This window comes from Octopus bimaculoides, chromosome 4, assembly GCF_046866305.1.
Source record: "Octopus bimaculoides isolate indiv1 chromosome 4, ASM4686630v1, whole genome shotgun sequence".
In the NCBI taxonomy this organism is placed as follows: Eukaryota; Metazoa; Mollusca; class Cephalopoda; order Octopoda; family Octopodidae; genus Octopus; species Octopus bimaculoides.
In genome coordinates, this window is record NC_142931.1 from 103933709 (window position 1) to 103949074 (window position 15366).

General features: G+C 36.0%; 1 protein-coding gene across 2 annotated transcripts in view; it reads right to left on the minus strand.

The window, feature by feature from the left end:
- The window catches only part of LOC106883773 (protein broad-minded), a 263530-nt gene that overhangs the window by 225566 nt on the left and 22598 nt on the right, over window positions 1-15366 (minus strand). For both annotated transcript variants that reach the window (XM_089351129.1, XM_089351130.1), the window contains exon 3: window positions 1945-2112. In XM_089351129.1, coding sequence (XP_089207255.1) covers window positions 1945-2112 — 168 coding nt within the window. The remainder of the gene's footprint in view (window positions 1-1944; window positions 2113-15366) is intronic.

Here is a 15366-nt window from a genome sequence, read left to right on the forward strand (position 1 = left end):
GTGATGATTAAATAATCTAGTCGAGTGTTTGCTGACTTAAGTTTCACTTTCTGTACAAAAGGTTTCACAGCTACTTCATTGTTTAATAATTAACAAAAAAAGGAAGCCACATGTTACAAAAATGCATTCCATTAATTCTAGTATGCACAATGGACATAAAAGATGTTTCATGGCACATGATAAATATATAATCAGTGAGTCTGAAGTATTTACTGAAATATTTAGACTTACTGTGTTTTCTTTTATGTAATCTTGTGATGAATGTGGGACACTTCATCAGTGATGTTTCTTGTTGGGGTCAATAGTTGTTTCAGATCTTTCAACAATCAGACACACTTACATAAGCAATCAAGTCTCACCTACTGTCCAGTGAGCACTACCTCTTTCAGGGCACATACCTCTTGATCCATAATTACCTTCAACCAAGCACTGCATCCATAACTAACTTGATGGCTTTCTAACAAATGGTCATTGCGATGTAGGTACAGAAGAGAAACTAGCCAGTACCGTCCATATCTTACCTTAATGGGATCACTCTAAGAGTTTGTAGAGTGATGCCTGTGCAGAAACTGATTATGTGTTCTATAAAAATATTTTTTCTCATATTCAAGATGTGGTTCATTTGGATTTCAATAGGAATCCACTTCTTTTTAAACAAAACAGTATTTTTGTTACAATAAACAATACACTTCATTCGCAAACTCATACAGATGATAATTTCATTCGAGTGACTTATTTTAATGTCAAAAATCTAAATGGCAAGATGGTCACAAGTTGAAAGCTTTTGGTAAAAGACCTGATTGATATGGGCTGATCTGGTATGATACAACAACTTTCCATATGAAACCAGAGCTAGGCCCTAGTTTCTTAAATCCTTTCAAGGTTTAATAGATATTTGTATCTTACATTATTTCACATACAGAGGCACGAGTGTGGCTGTGTGGTAAGAAGCTTGCTTCCCAACTACATGGTTCCAGGATCAGACCTACTGGGTGGCACCCTGAGCATGTTTTACTATTATAGCCTGAAGCTGATCAAAGCTTTGTGAGTGGATTTGGTAGACAGAAACTGAAAGAAGTTCTTTGTACCTATATATATGAGTGTGTGTCTGCATTTATGTTGGTCCCCACCATCACCGTTTGACAATTAGTGTTGGTGTGTTTACGTCCCTGTAACTTAGCAGTTTGGCAAAAAGAGATCAATAGACTAAGCACTAGGCTTTAAAAAATAAGTCCTATGGTCGATTTGTTTGACTAAAACCCTTCAAGGCAGTGCCCCAACATGGTCACAGTTAAATGACTGAAACAAGTAAAAGAAAAAAAAATACTTAAGTAGTACTTTTGAGAAAGGTATAAAAGCTACAACTCACATTTCTCCTTCATTTAGTTACACTAATCATCCCAGTTTAATACATTTGCTATTAAAGATAAATGTTTAAGCAATAAATATAGATAACTGATGTTTTGATTCAATAATATTCCATTATAGCAGTTCCTTGATAAGGACTTCTTTGACCAAGGCATCTTATCCAAAGGTTATTAACGAATGGTATGAAAGTTTCTGATGGATGAGATGATAACTTATTATTCAGCAGTGCAAATACTTCGATCCATGCAATAAGTACAATAACTGAAGAAAACTTCAAGGCAAACATGAAGCCTCCTCTACTACACTAGCTTAAAAGGTCTCAGAAAAGGGAGCTTCATATATCTTGATATAACTAGATATCTGGATTCAGAGCCAATCACTGGTTACTGAACACAGTTTGCTTTGATGTTTACGTTTGATACCTTGTTGTACTCAGCTTTGGCCATGAGGTAAAGCTTAGAAAAATATGAGAAACTAAGGACAAAAGATTCTTCAAAACGAATCCTTTCCTTGTCCACTAAAAGACATGATACAAGGGGACATTTGCAAACTGCTGAAAAGATTGATAAGACTTACAGCTTTGAATTAATTATGGTGTCTGTAATTCTCTCAACCAATGTCAGTCCTTCTTCTTTGGTGGTACTATTCAAGGAGATTTCTGAAGAATGTTTGTCTATCTCTTCATCTATCAATGGACCAAGAATGTTTTCTACCTGTCTTCTTAGCTGCTTCACAAAACCAAGCCTGAATAAAGAAACAAACACAAATACATGATTTGAAACATTCATATTTATATATTAATTACTTTTCTACCTCCAATAAAGAAGTGTGTGTGGGGGGATATTCCATGTTCTCATAAGTTATGAAAGTTTACTCATGTTAAAATGGATATGCTTGCATTATGTTTCTAATATATAGTATATATAGTATAGCTTGTTTCTAATGATATATATATATATATATATTGTTATACTTGGGGATGGTCATCTTTTGTAAATTAAACACACACACTATCTATTTGATCTTCACTTTAGTTTTATTATTATTATTATTATTATTATTATTATTATTATTAGCTTATTTATCTGTCAAAGTTCTTTCATCATACATTCTGTAACCTCTTCAGTGATTTTCTGTTTCATGTGTCACCTCTTGTCCTGCCTATTCAATTTTGGCTTTCTGTGGATACCAGAAAGGTGAATAAATAAACTAAAAGTAATAATGATAAAACTAAAGCAAAGATCAAATAAATAGTGCATGTGTATAATTGGCAAAAGATGACCATCACCAAGTTTAACGATATTTACAGTTCTATATTTAAGAGATGAGGAATTATTTACATTATTTACATTATTTACATTTGACGGATATTTGTCCTCATTTTGTTTGTTGTTAACACAACGTTTCAGCTGATATACCCTCCAGCCTTCACCAGGTGTCTTGGGGAAATTTCGAACCTAGGTTCTCATTCCTAACGATGTTACTATTATTATATTATTATTATTATTACTATTATTAATCAGGTCGCTGCCATGAATCGAACTCGGAATCTTGGGGCTAGTAACCCGCGCTCTTAACCACTACGCCATATGCCCGTAGGCAATTATGGAGTGAATTTTAGGGCTTATAAATCTATTATTTTTCTATCCTTCCTCAATACCGGTTCCCATATGCTATTCATATCTGCACTCGGTCTGCTTAGGAGGTTGTTGTGTCCTAGCATATGTGCTGCTTCTTTTAGTTTTCGTATTTTCCAGTGTTGTTCCCTGTGACAAGGCTGACCCTTTGAATTACAGGCACAACAGAAACAGGAAGTAAGAGAAAGTTGTGGTGGAAGATTACAGCAGGGTTCGCCACCATCCCCTGCCGGAGCCTTGTGGAGCTTTAGGTGTTTTTGCTCAATAAACACTCACAATGCCCGGTCTGGGAATTGAAACTGCGATCCTATGACCACGAGTCCACTGCCCTAACCACTGGGCCATTGCGCCTCTACACTTTGGCAGTACATATTCTAAAAAGGGATTACAAACATGTATCCTTGTTTGGCAGTACATGTTCTAAAAAGGGGATTAGATATATGGGAAAGGAACATAGAAGGTCTGACTTTGGCTGCACAAGATTTATGCCACAAAAGTAACAACAAAAATACAATGGGGCTAACATCAACTACCTAGTAGGTAGTCAGAACAGAGAAACTACATATTATGTAATCAGAACAGAGAAACAACTGACCACATAATTTCTTGCTGGATTGGACAGGCAGCTATATCCATTGAGTATTATGCTAATACTTTGCTGAAAGCTGAGAAGTGATATAAGCATACAAGCTGGAAAACATTTGAATAGACTGACAAGGTCAAAGAAACAAACTATCAAGATATCATAATGAATGAAAGGAATGCAAATTTTTGTGCTGTGATAGACATCTCAATATTATCCTGACTAGATATCCCACCAAAAAGAAGTCAAGAAACAAAGTACAAGACTCTTGAAATGGAAAAACAAACTTGAGCAGAACAGGTGAGTTACAAAAATGTTATCCCTACTCAGTACAACTTACATTCTATGGAAGACACTTTCAGTTCAATAGTACAACTCACAGAGTACACTTTCTGCACAATTATACCCTAATACTATAACACAACCCATGCAGCAGCAAATACGTGACTCAATGAAATAACACTAGTAATATAACACTTCTACAGATGATACCTGTAACAATATAAACCCTGTGGTACAATTTAGATGTATAATACAATAAAAGTAGCATACACACACCACACATCAGGAATACAGATGTATATTAGATTGTGCAGAAGCCAAAATAGAGAGGATATCAAAGAAAATAAGATTAAGAAATATTAGGACCTAGCTATAGAGGTGAAGAGATTGTGCAAGACAAAGTAGAGAATCGTTCCTGTGGTAATTGGGGCACTTGGCACAACAGCCAAAACGCTCCCTATGAGGCTGAAGGATACTGAATTTGAGATGCACATTGTTCACCTGCATAAGAGTGCCATCACGTATGCTGCAAGAACCCTAAGAAAGATTCTTGAGATCTGAGGAGACATGTCACCAAACCCCAGGATAACATTCCGGCTAACTAATGTTGTAGGATTTTTACATTCAAACTGAAGGGGTAATAGAAGCTAGAAGGCCTGATTTAGTTGCAGTATACAAAGAGAATAGAAAGTGTCAGGTAATTAACTTTACAGTTCCAAGTAATGAGAAAGACAATATAAGAGGTATAGAGAAAATAGCAAAGTTCCAGGACCTAGCCATTGAATTACAAAGGTTAAAGAAAGTGTGGGTAAAATATATCCCTGTAGTTATAGGTGCATTAGAAACTATTCCTAAAGATTTGAACAGATGGATAGAGGAAACAGGCATAAAACCTAGTTTAGTACAGCTCCAGCAAACAGTATTATTAGGGATAGCTAGGATATTTACGAGAATTCTTAGCATCTAAGATTACTTGTTGTAGCCCTGATTTTTCCAACAGTTTAATCTGTTGTGTGATATGAAATAATAATAGTAATAATAATAATAATCCTTTCTGCTAAAGGCACAAGGCCTGAAATTTGTGGGGAGGGGACTAGTCGATTACATCAAACCTAGTGTTTCACTGGTACTTAATTCACTGATCCGGAAAGGATGAAAGGCAAAGTCGACCTTGACGGAATATGAACTCAGAACATAGCAACAAACAAAATACTGCTAAGCATTTCACCCAGCATGCTAATGATTCTACCAGCACACCACCTTGACAATAATAATAATATGCAGTACCAGGCAGTGACTCTCATGGCTTCCGATCTTAACTGATTGGAAGTGTTATCATGTACATTGTTTTGTCTTCATATAAAAGATGGGCTACAGCAAATATTCTGCTCAATACTACAGATTCGCTCGACCTTAACCAGCTGAGCATGTCCCTTAGTGGCTGACGATATGTACATCACTGACCACGAGCAGAAGTAGTAGGGGTGCATCATAGCCATGTGTGGAGAGGAATTCTTTGGGGTTTGGATAATTCACCTTTGGAAACATGGATGTTTTGTTCAACATCTTTAAACAACCCTTATTCAGGGACCTTTTGAGTGGGATGGGCCACTCGATATGAAAAAAATTCTAACTGGGTCCCAACCTGCAAGGTCATGCACTGTTTATTTAGTTGCTGTATACAAAGAGAATAGAAAGTGCCAGGTAATTGACTTTAGAGTCCCAAATGATGAGAAAGACAATATGAGAGGTATAGAGAAAATAGCATGAGATTACTCTATCGTGCACATTGTGATGCATGTGCTTGGTGTACCCTTATCAGATGGGTAGTTATGATGGGTATACTGGGCTTCGTATATTTTGCCCCAGTGTCACTTTGATGACATGCATTGCTCTCTCAATCAATAATACCTAATTTAAAAGAAAACAATTTTTTTTCCTTCTTCCCTTTTTTCTACCACAGGACTGTAAATGAACAATCTAGCATGTTTATTTTTATGGCCTACCAATGTATACAGTGAGTTTCTCTGCCCTAGGCATCAGGAAGACACTTGGCAAGAAATGGAAACAAAATTGAAAGAAAGAAGAGAATAATGATAATAATAATAAGAAGAATTTCTCATTCTGTGGTTCAGCCTAGATCAACTTACATAGATCAAGCTAAGTGAGATCAATCTTAGCCTGGAACGTGTAATTAATTTAATGTTTATTATACTCGAGAACTGACTGCATGACTGATTTGCTCTAGGATTAGTAGGCCAGACATCTCACAGATTTGATAAATAACATTGAAAGTCATGAAAGTAGTGGCTATTCAAGTCTGTGTATCATCATCAGTAGGAGCAAAATCAACAATAGCAATAGTAATAAGGTACTGTGCTAACAGAATTGTCAGTGCCATGGGAAAAATACTTTGTGGTATTTTCATTTGGCACTTGACATTCTAGATTAAAATCTCATCAAGGCCAGCTTTTACTGGCATACATCAGTTGAGAATAGAAAGTGCCAGGTAATTGACTTCTCAGCTTTAATAACCTTATAATGTAAAGATTTACAAGATGCAAAATTAAGACAAAATCTTCTACATTGGTTTCAAATGTAGGCACAAGGCCAGCAAGTTCAGGAGAGGGGTTAAGTCAATTACATTGACCCCAGTGCTCAAATGATACTTATCTTATCAACCCCAAAAGGATGGAAAGCAAAGTCAACCTTGGTAGAATTTTAACTCAAAACCTAAAGATGGATGAAATGCCACTAAGCCTCTTGCCCAATGTGCTATCAATTCTCCCATAAGTGTCTTCTATATTAGCATCATACTCTACAATTTGTTCTCATCAAGATGCTGAGTTCTGTGAGTTTAACAAGTCACTAGTTTTACACACACACACACGCGTGCGTGCGCATATATCATCATCTTCTATTGTGCATGTTCTATGATGACATGGGTTGGATGGTTTGACAGGATCCATTGGGCCCAAGGACTGCATTGTGCTCCAATGTCTGCTTAAGCATGTCTCTTAAGGCTGGATGCCCTTCCTAATGTCAGCTACTTTACAGTATGTATCAGAGGGAGTTTTTGTGGTACCAGCACTAGTGAGGTCACCATGCAGCCTACAAGACTAAGCTACCCTTCAACTGAATGGGGCTACAGTACAGAGGGGAAACAGATTTAAGCTAGGAAATGAAAGGTTAATGTATGAGAGAAGGAGCCAAAATAGAACAGGTTTCTTGTTATAGAGGAGTTACATGGCTACACACATTATAGAAGAGTGGATGTGAGCAACTGGGGTGGAGCTGAAAAGAGCTGAAATAGTCATAATGAGGTGTCAAGGTGGATCCTCAAGGTATGGGGTGAGTAGAAGCGAGTAAGACAAGAGGAAAGGAAATGAGGTGTAGACAGAGGATGCAAGAGTGTACGGGAGAGTGAGAGATGCCAAGAAGTGGGGGATGGATGAGGGAATGAATACAATAAATGAAGAATAAGTATTGAGAGATGATAAGTATACATTGGAGGGAAGGTAAGGGAGAGTAGGTGATGACTCTCAAGACTGGGTAGGGTTGAGAGATGGATGTAGTGACTGGTGAGAGGGCATGAGGTGATTAATAATACATGAGTACAATGTTATACACCTTGAGGATACACCATTACCATCTCCTCTCTCTTTTTCCAACTTAGGAAGCCATGTACCTCCTCTTCAGGAAGACACCTGTGCCTGTCTCACTACTCATACTTTCACTTACTTCATTTCTATATTCCTGAGGAATCTTGTCATGTGGATACTTAGTGAGCTCACAATGAGACAATGTCTTGAAAAAAATGACACAGTACACTTTGTAAATTAGTTGTTGTTAGGAAGGGCATCTAGCTGAAGAAACCATACCAAAGCAGACATTAGAACTTGATGTAGTCCATTGGCTCATCAGCTCCTGTTGGACCATCCAACCCATGCCAGCATGGAAAATGGGCATGAAATGATGATGATGTTGGTATATATATGTGTGTGTGTGTGTGTATGCACAAAAATTTTACATACATATATATATATATATATATACATCATCATCATTACCACTACCATCACTATCCGCATCCTTCCTCATCATTGTTGGCCATTTCATCATCATCATTGTCATCAGTGTAAAACAATGACTTGTGTACATGTGTGTGTGTATATGTATATATATATATATATATATATATATGTGTGTGTGTGTGTGTGTGTGTGTGTGTGTGTGTGTGTGTGTGTGTGTGTGTGTATATATATATATATATATATATATATGTTTGTGTGTGTGCATGTGTGTGTGTGTGTGTATATATATATATGTATGTATGTATAAAACATCAGATCAAGTAAGTACAATATTAGTTTACCAATAGTTGTCTGCTCAAATTAAGTTCTTTATTAAAATGATTAGATGAAAGACATTTCTATAATTAAGATCCAGCTCTGCTGTAAGTAAGGTTGAAACAAAAATAATTCCATTCTATCTTTTGGTAGGTGATATTAGTGAAATGTTTTTACTTCTGGAACAAAAGTACCAGAACCAATAGCAGAACAGACAAAGATTAGATTTATAGTGGGATAGTGTTCCAATTACTTCATAGTCCAATAATATTTGGTTTTCTCATGATATGCTGATGAAGGAAATTAATATAATTGTGGATGAGGCCATCTTGATAAGGAAATACATTTGAAATCAATCATCATTTAGGACCAAACTTCTTTATCTTTCTTATTAAGGTCAGGATATAAATTTTTGTTCGTTTCTGGAATCTCCTTAATTTGCCTTAATTTCAGCACATGTCTACCACCACGTTTAGGTTCATTTATATTTTTGATAAGTAGAATGATTTGGTTTCTGTTCTTTTCAATTATTATTATTATTATTATGATTATTATCATATTATTGATTCTCATATTTTAAAAGAATTGACGTAACTCCTCACAAAGGTAAATAGACAATATGAAGAACGTGATGCGATTTCAATAGATATTTTTATTGGTTTGAACGATATTTTGACAGCTTGCCTGTCTTTGTCAAGTTTTTTTCTTTCTTTTTCTTTTTACCAGTTGTAAACTTGAAAATTGAAGGCTGACGGTGTCAGTCCATCAACACGGGAATGCAGGTTGCCCTCCTCAAAATTTTTGAATTTGAATTTCTATAGTTTTCAATTTTTAGGTATCAGTTTTAATTTTGAACTTGACAAAGACGGGCAACCTTTTGGAATATCATTCAAACCAACAAAATACCTATTTCAATCACATCGCACTCTTCATATTGTCTATGATTATTATTTAAAATTATTATTATAATTATTTACGGCAGCGAGCTAGCAGAATTGTTAGCACACTCGGCAAAATGCTTAGTAGCATTTCGTTTGTCTTTATCTTCTAAGCTCCAATACCACTGAGGTCGACTTTGCCTTTCATGCTTTCAGAATTGATGAAATAAGTACCAGTTGTGTACTGGGGGTCAATATAATCAACTAGCCCCTCCTCCAAAATTTCAGGCCGTGTGCCTTCAGAAGAAAGAATTATTATTATTACTGTTACACTGTGTAACAAAACTTTTATTTTTTTTCTTATCTCTGGTTAGTAAGTGTTATTTCCTATTTGCTTCTATCTAGAAATCAAAGGAAATGACGACTGTTTCCTTCAAACTTTGCTCCTGTGACCTGGACATCAATGTTTTGAAACTGTTTACCATTAGATTTCAGACAGATTCAGTGCCGAGTTGCTGAATTAGAAATATCATTTTAACAAATATTCTGCTCAATACCACAGATTTGCTTGTCAGTTGCTTGACCTTAACCACTTAAGCATGTACATTAGTGGCTGATAATAAGTGCATCTCTGATCATGAGCAGAAGTAGTGGGGGAGCGTCATAGCCATGTATTAAAAGGGATTCTTAGGGGGGTTTACTTTCTAGGGGTTAGTGAAGAGGAAATAACAGTTGCTACCCAAGGACAAAAATCATGTTACACAGTGTTATTATTGTTGTAAAGGTGGTGAGCTGGCAGAATTGTTGGCACATGGGACAAAATGCTTCATGACATTTTGTCTGTCTTGATGTTCCAAGTTCAGATGCTGCCAAAGTTGACTTTACCTTTTGTCCTTTTGGGGGTCAATGAAATAAGCACCAGTTGAGTACTGGGATTGGTATAATCAACTTAACCCCTACCCTGAAATTTCTGGCCTAGTACCAAAATTTGAAACCATTATTATTATTGGTGGCAAGCTGGCAGAATTGTTGGCACATTGGACAAAATCCTCCGAGACACTGTCTTTATGTTTTGAGTTCAAATTCTGCTAAGGTCAACTTTGCCTTGCATCCTTTCTACTTGTGTACTACCCCCCTTTCCCAGAATTTCAGGCCTTGTGCCTATGGTAGAAATGATTATTATTGTTGTTGTTTTTGATCTTTTCCTTCTCATCAACATCATTCTTGTTCTTTCTTTCTTTTCTACTACTACTAAACTCATTTTTGATCCACTTTTTCCCATCCTATCTCCCTGCCCAAGGTCCTATAGTTCATATTCCTCCCTCTCCAATCCTTATTCACTAGAACAGCAACCTGCCAGTGTCCCTTTTAAACCTGTAAGAGTTCACATGGAACAGCAGTCATTTATCTCAATCTTCCAGATTAGTTTATGGTTTAACAACAACAGCAGTAGACAATTACCTCTTTCTTGGGTAACAAAATTATCTTAAAGTGTCATTGTTTTGAAATGAACACCAAAGTAGAAAAGTGTATGCTTGTGTGTGTGTGTTAGTTTAAGTTTATGTGGGGGAAGGAAGAAAAGGGAAAATGCTGCAGATGTTATACCACAGAAAAACAAGAACTAAAAGAAAACGAAAAGGTACTTTGCGATATTAAGAGAGGAAATTAGATAAACCGAATGCAGCGTGGAAACAAGGACAAAAGAAGCTTAATGAAATGAATTGCTTGCCAAGGACGGCAACCTGCTGGGACAACATTCTTTTGTTTTCTTTGCTTGAAGTTTGTGTCTTCATTGATTGGTTCAGCCCTGGCATGATGGAACATGACCAAACACTTGACAAGTTTCTATGCAATACAGAACGCTGATGTGGGGTAAAAGGAGAATTACGTATGTGGCACAAAAATAACAAAAGAAAATGAAAGAAAGGGATGACAAGGACAGTAACAACAACCTCAAAATGATAAAAAAAAAAAACATGCAGAAGGACAAATGAAACAAGTGCAGCTTTATTTAACAAAATGTGTGGTTGACCTGCACAGCTTTCAATGAACAGCGTGTACTGATAGAGATAGTGAAGAGTTGAATTGCTATGGAAACAATAGCTAGCAGTGAAGACACTTCAATGGGCTACAAGGCTGTGTTTTACACTTTTAACCTTCGTTTCCTTTACATTTCTCTCTTCCTCTCTGTCTCTGTCTGTCTCTCTCTCTTTCATACATTTTTATTTCCTATAAAAAATTCTCTCTTTTTTGTTTCAAATTTTAGTTTTACTGTTTCTCATGACAATGATTATAAAATAATTACTGGAATGATTTTGCTTTTTTTTTTTTTTTTAATTAAATTAATGATGATTATAATTATGATGATAATAACAATGATGATAATGGCAATGTCACCAACAACTATAATAACTAATAATGAGATGAAAAGAAACACTGGACTGATACACATCAGCAACAATAGAAGATGAATTATAACAAAAAACAAAACAAAAAACGTGTAATAAGGGTGAAAATAACAAAACAAATATACAAAATAAATACAAAAAAATTTAATAAAATGATGAGGATGATGTTGGTGGTGTAGTGGTAGGGTGTGTGTGTGTGTGTGTGTGTGTGTGTGTGTGTAAAAAAAAATGAACATAACTTGCAATACATTCCTGCTTAATACACTGAAGTGAATGAATGATCAATATATTGCAAAAGTATCAAAGAAATTAGCAAAAATAAATTTAATTATTACATTAGTGGCTGTAACGAAAATATAATCATTTACAATCGAAAAAAAATGATTTAATAAATGTATGTGTGTGTGTGTGAGTGGGTAAGTTTGGTTGGGTGAATCTGTGTATGCTTATATGTGTGTGTGTACATGTTTGCTTGTGTATGTGTGTGTGTGTGTGTGTGTGAGTGGGTAAGTTTGGTTGGATGAATCTGCGTATGCTTATATGGGTGTGTGTACATGTTTGCCTGTGTGTGTTTATATGAATGTGTGTGCATATAATATATATATACATATATATATTTATCATTTGAATATGAATGACATGACACAACATAATACACACACACCCAGAGTATTTTGCATCCACCTCATACAGTAGTGGGACAGTTTCAGAAATTTTCAATATTTGTATAATGTTTAAATGTTTGTTACATTCAGCTAGAGAATATTTGACAGGGATGTAACAAACAGCTGAATCTGTTTTGCAGTTAGAAGTCGACAGAGAGAGAGCAAAACAGATTACTGTTGGAATATTGACTGTAGTGGTAAGGTGTGTGTGATGCGTGCGTGTGTGTGTTGTAAGGTGCATGTGAAAGTCTGAATCTGAGAATAGGTTTTCATCTAAAGATCCAAAAGTGAACTTAGTTAAAAGTAAAATGTGATTAATGTAGTACAGCAGTCCCCAAACCTTTCTGGTCATGGACTAGTTTCATGCAAGACAATTTTTCCATAGACCAGGGGATCACACACATAACAAAACACGATAAATTCCTACATATATAATTTATATACATTAAGGTGTGTGGCTTGGTGGTTAGGAGTATTCAGTTCATGATCATAAAGCCATAAGTTCAATTCCCAACAATGTGTTGTTTCCTTGAGCAAGATAGTCCACTCAACTGGTGAAAATGAGTTGTACCTGTAATTCAAAATGACTAGCATTTGTCACATCCAGTGTCACGCCAAATCTTCTTAAGAACTATGTCAAGGGTACGCATGTCTGTAGAGGCTGTTGCTTTGATTGGATCAACTAGAATTCTCATTGTTGTAACCAATGGAGTGTCACATATATAATACAGAAACACCCCAGCAGACTGCAATAGTCAAGTAAATTTCTGTGCAGCACCCAGAGGTTGGGGATCCCTGGTGTAGCACATGGGATGTGACCCTACTTTATTCAAATTCAGAGGACAAGGAAATACAACTTTAAGATGTGTCCTTGTTCTATTCAATATAGAGAAAGTATGTCATTGTAACTCCATCAATGGGTGCACTAAACTGATACCAAGATATCACAAACACACAATGAACTACAACTTTAAGATGCATATATTCACTGAAGTAGATGAAGTAAAATCAAAGACTATGTTCTTGATTTGATGGAAATTCTCCAACAGAACTATTGCATTGGCAATGTTGCTCTTTAGCCTTGTGTTAAGTCTGATTAAGCAGACTAACGATTAAAGTCTTACAGCCATGATCATCCCATCTATTTAGTGAATCAAACACTTCAGTATATCTACAGATTATCTTCATTGCAGACTTCCTGGGTCTTGAGGAACCAACACAAAATTTCATTAGGTAATTGTTGGGCTGAAATACCAAGTTGTATTTAATGAAATAAATAACGATGTAGTGAGGTTATATGTAATACGAGGTAAAAGAAATATCAAATGAAGATCTCATTGAGCTGAAGAAGATGAAGAAAGTGATAAGGTCAAATTGCCACTAATTTTAACAAGTAAAGATATGGCTGAGGTTTTCTAGTTTTTAGATAAAACTTTGGTTATTTTAATAGAAAACAACTGATGTAATGAATTATGCAAACATCACAAAAGTAAACAACCTTAGATATATTCTTTCAGTAAATATTGATCTAATTAAATTTTCATCAAGTTTATTCTTCTATGTACAGCAAATACATTTCAAAGTTTAATATTAGTAGAGTTTTAAGTCTTTATTTAGAAGTAATGTAATGCCTTTGTGAATAGGAATATATATGATAGGAACTTAACCTCTGAGTATTAAACTAAGTACTGTATTTGAAATGAAGACCTTGAAGGCAGAACCCCAGAATGGATACAGTCCAATAACTGAAGCCAGTAAAAGAATGTGAAGTATTGGGTCAATCCATAACTAATGTGTTTTTTTCAACTGCATGAACTAAAAGTTGAGGCGGACAGAATAAACTACTTGCATTAACTTGCTATAAAAGCAGGTAGTAATTTTACCTTGTACAAAAAGGCGGCGAGCTGGCAGAATCGTTAGCATGCCGGGCGAAATGCTTCGTGGTATTTCGCCTGTCTTTACGTTCTGAGTTCAAATTCCGCCGAGGTCAACTTTGCCTTTCATCCTTTCAGGGTCGATAAATTAAGTATCAGTTATGCACTGGGGTCGATGTAATCGACTTAATCACTTTGTCTGTCCTTGTTTGTCCCCTCTATGTTTAGCCCACTGTGGGCAATATTAAAAAAAAAAAAAAGGAATTTTACCTTGTACTTATTCTTAGTGAAAGTTTTGAAGAATGCAGTTCGATTTTAACAGTTATTTTTTCAAAGCTATAATGGAAGTGACAAAGGAGCATATTCGGCATATGAGTTCTATAAAGGCAACAATGCAACAGAGAGTGCGAGGAATATTAATGCAGTATATGGGGATCAGACATTAAGCGTAAGCTAGAGTCAATGGTGGTTCCAGAAATTCTGAACCGGAAACTACTGCCCAGAAGACGAGCCTTGTCCTGGAAAATCTGTAAAGCTTGACGAAGATGTCCAGCAAACCCTGGTGGAACAAAATCCCATTGCAATTGTTGAGGAACTAGCAGAGAAACTTGGATTTGGTCATTTAGCCATTCATCAACACCTGCATGCCATTGGAAATGTCAGCAATTTGGGTCAATGGGGTCCTCACAAACTTTCTGAGTCTAATCGTGTGCAGAAAGTAAATGTGTGCTCTTCTTTACTGTCATGTCTCATGAATGAACCCGTTTTGGACTAACAGGTAATGAGAAATGTTTTCTCTATAAAAATGCCACACGCCGAAGACAGTGGGTAGGAAAAGAAGAAGCACTGGCACCCCAGGCTAAAGAAAGTCTTCACCCATGTAAGGTGTTGTTATCTGTTTGATAGGATATGAAAGGTTTAGTCCATTTTGAACTTTTAAATCCAAACCAAATGATAGCAAAGGAGATCTACTGTGAGCAGTTTGAGCAGCTTAAGTCAGCACTAGAAGAAAAACGACCATCTTTGGTTTCAAGAGGAAAGGTGTTCTTCCATCAGGATAATGCTCGGTCACATACAGTGAAGATGACATTCCAAAGGCTGGAGGGGTTTGAGTATTCACCGGACATTGCCCCATCTGACTATCATTTATTCTACAGTCTTCAAAATCATTTGGACAGAAAAAATATGAATTCTGTAGATGAGTACTGGAGAACATTACTGGAGGAGTATTTTCGTCATAGATAAGTGAATTTTGGAAGAGGCCTGACCCAATACCTATGTACGTACATGCATTCAGACATACACAAACATATGTACATACA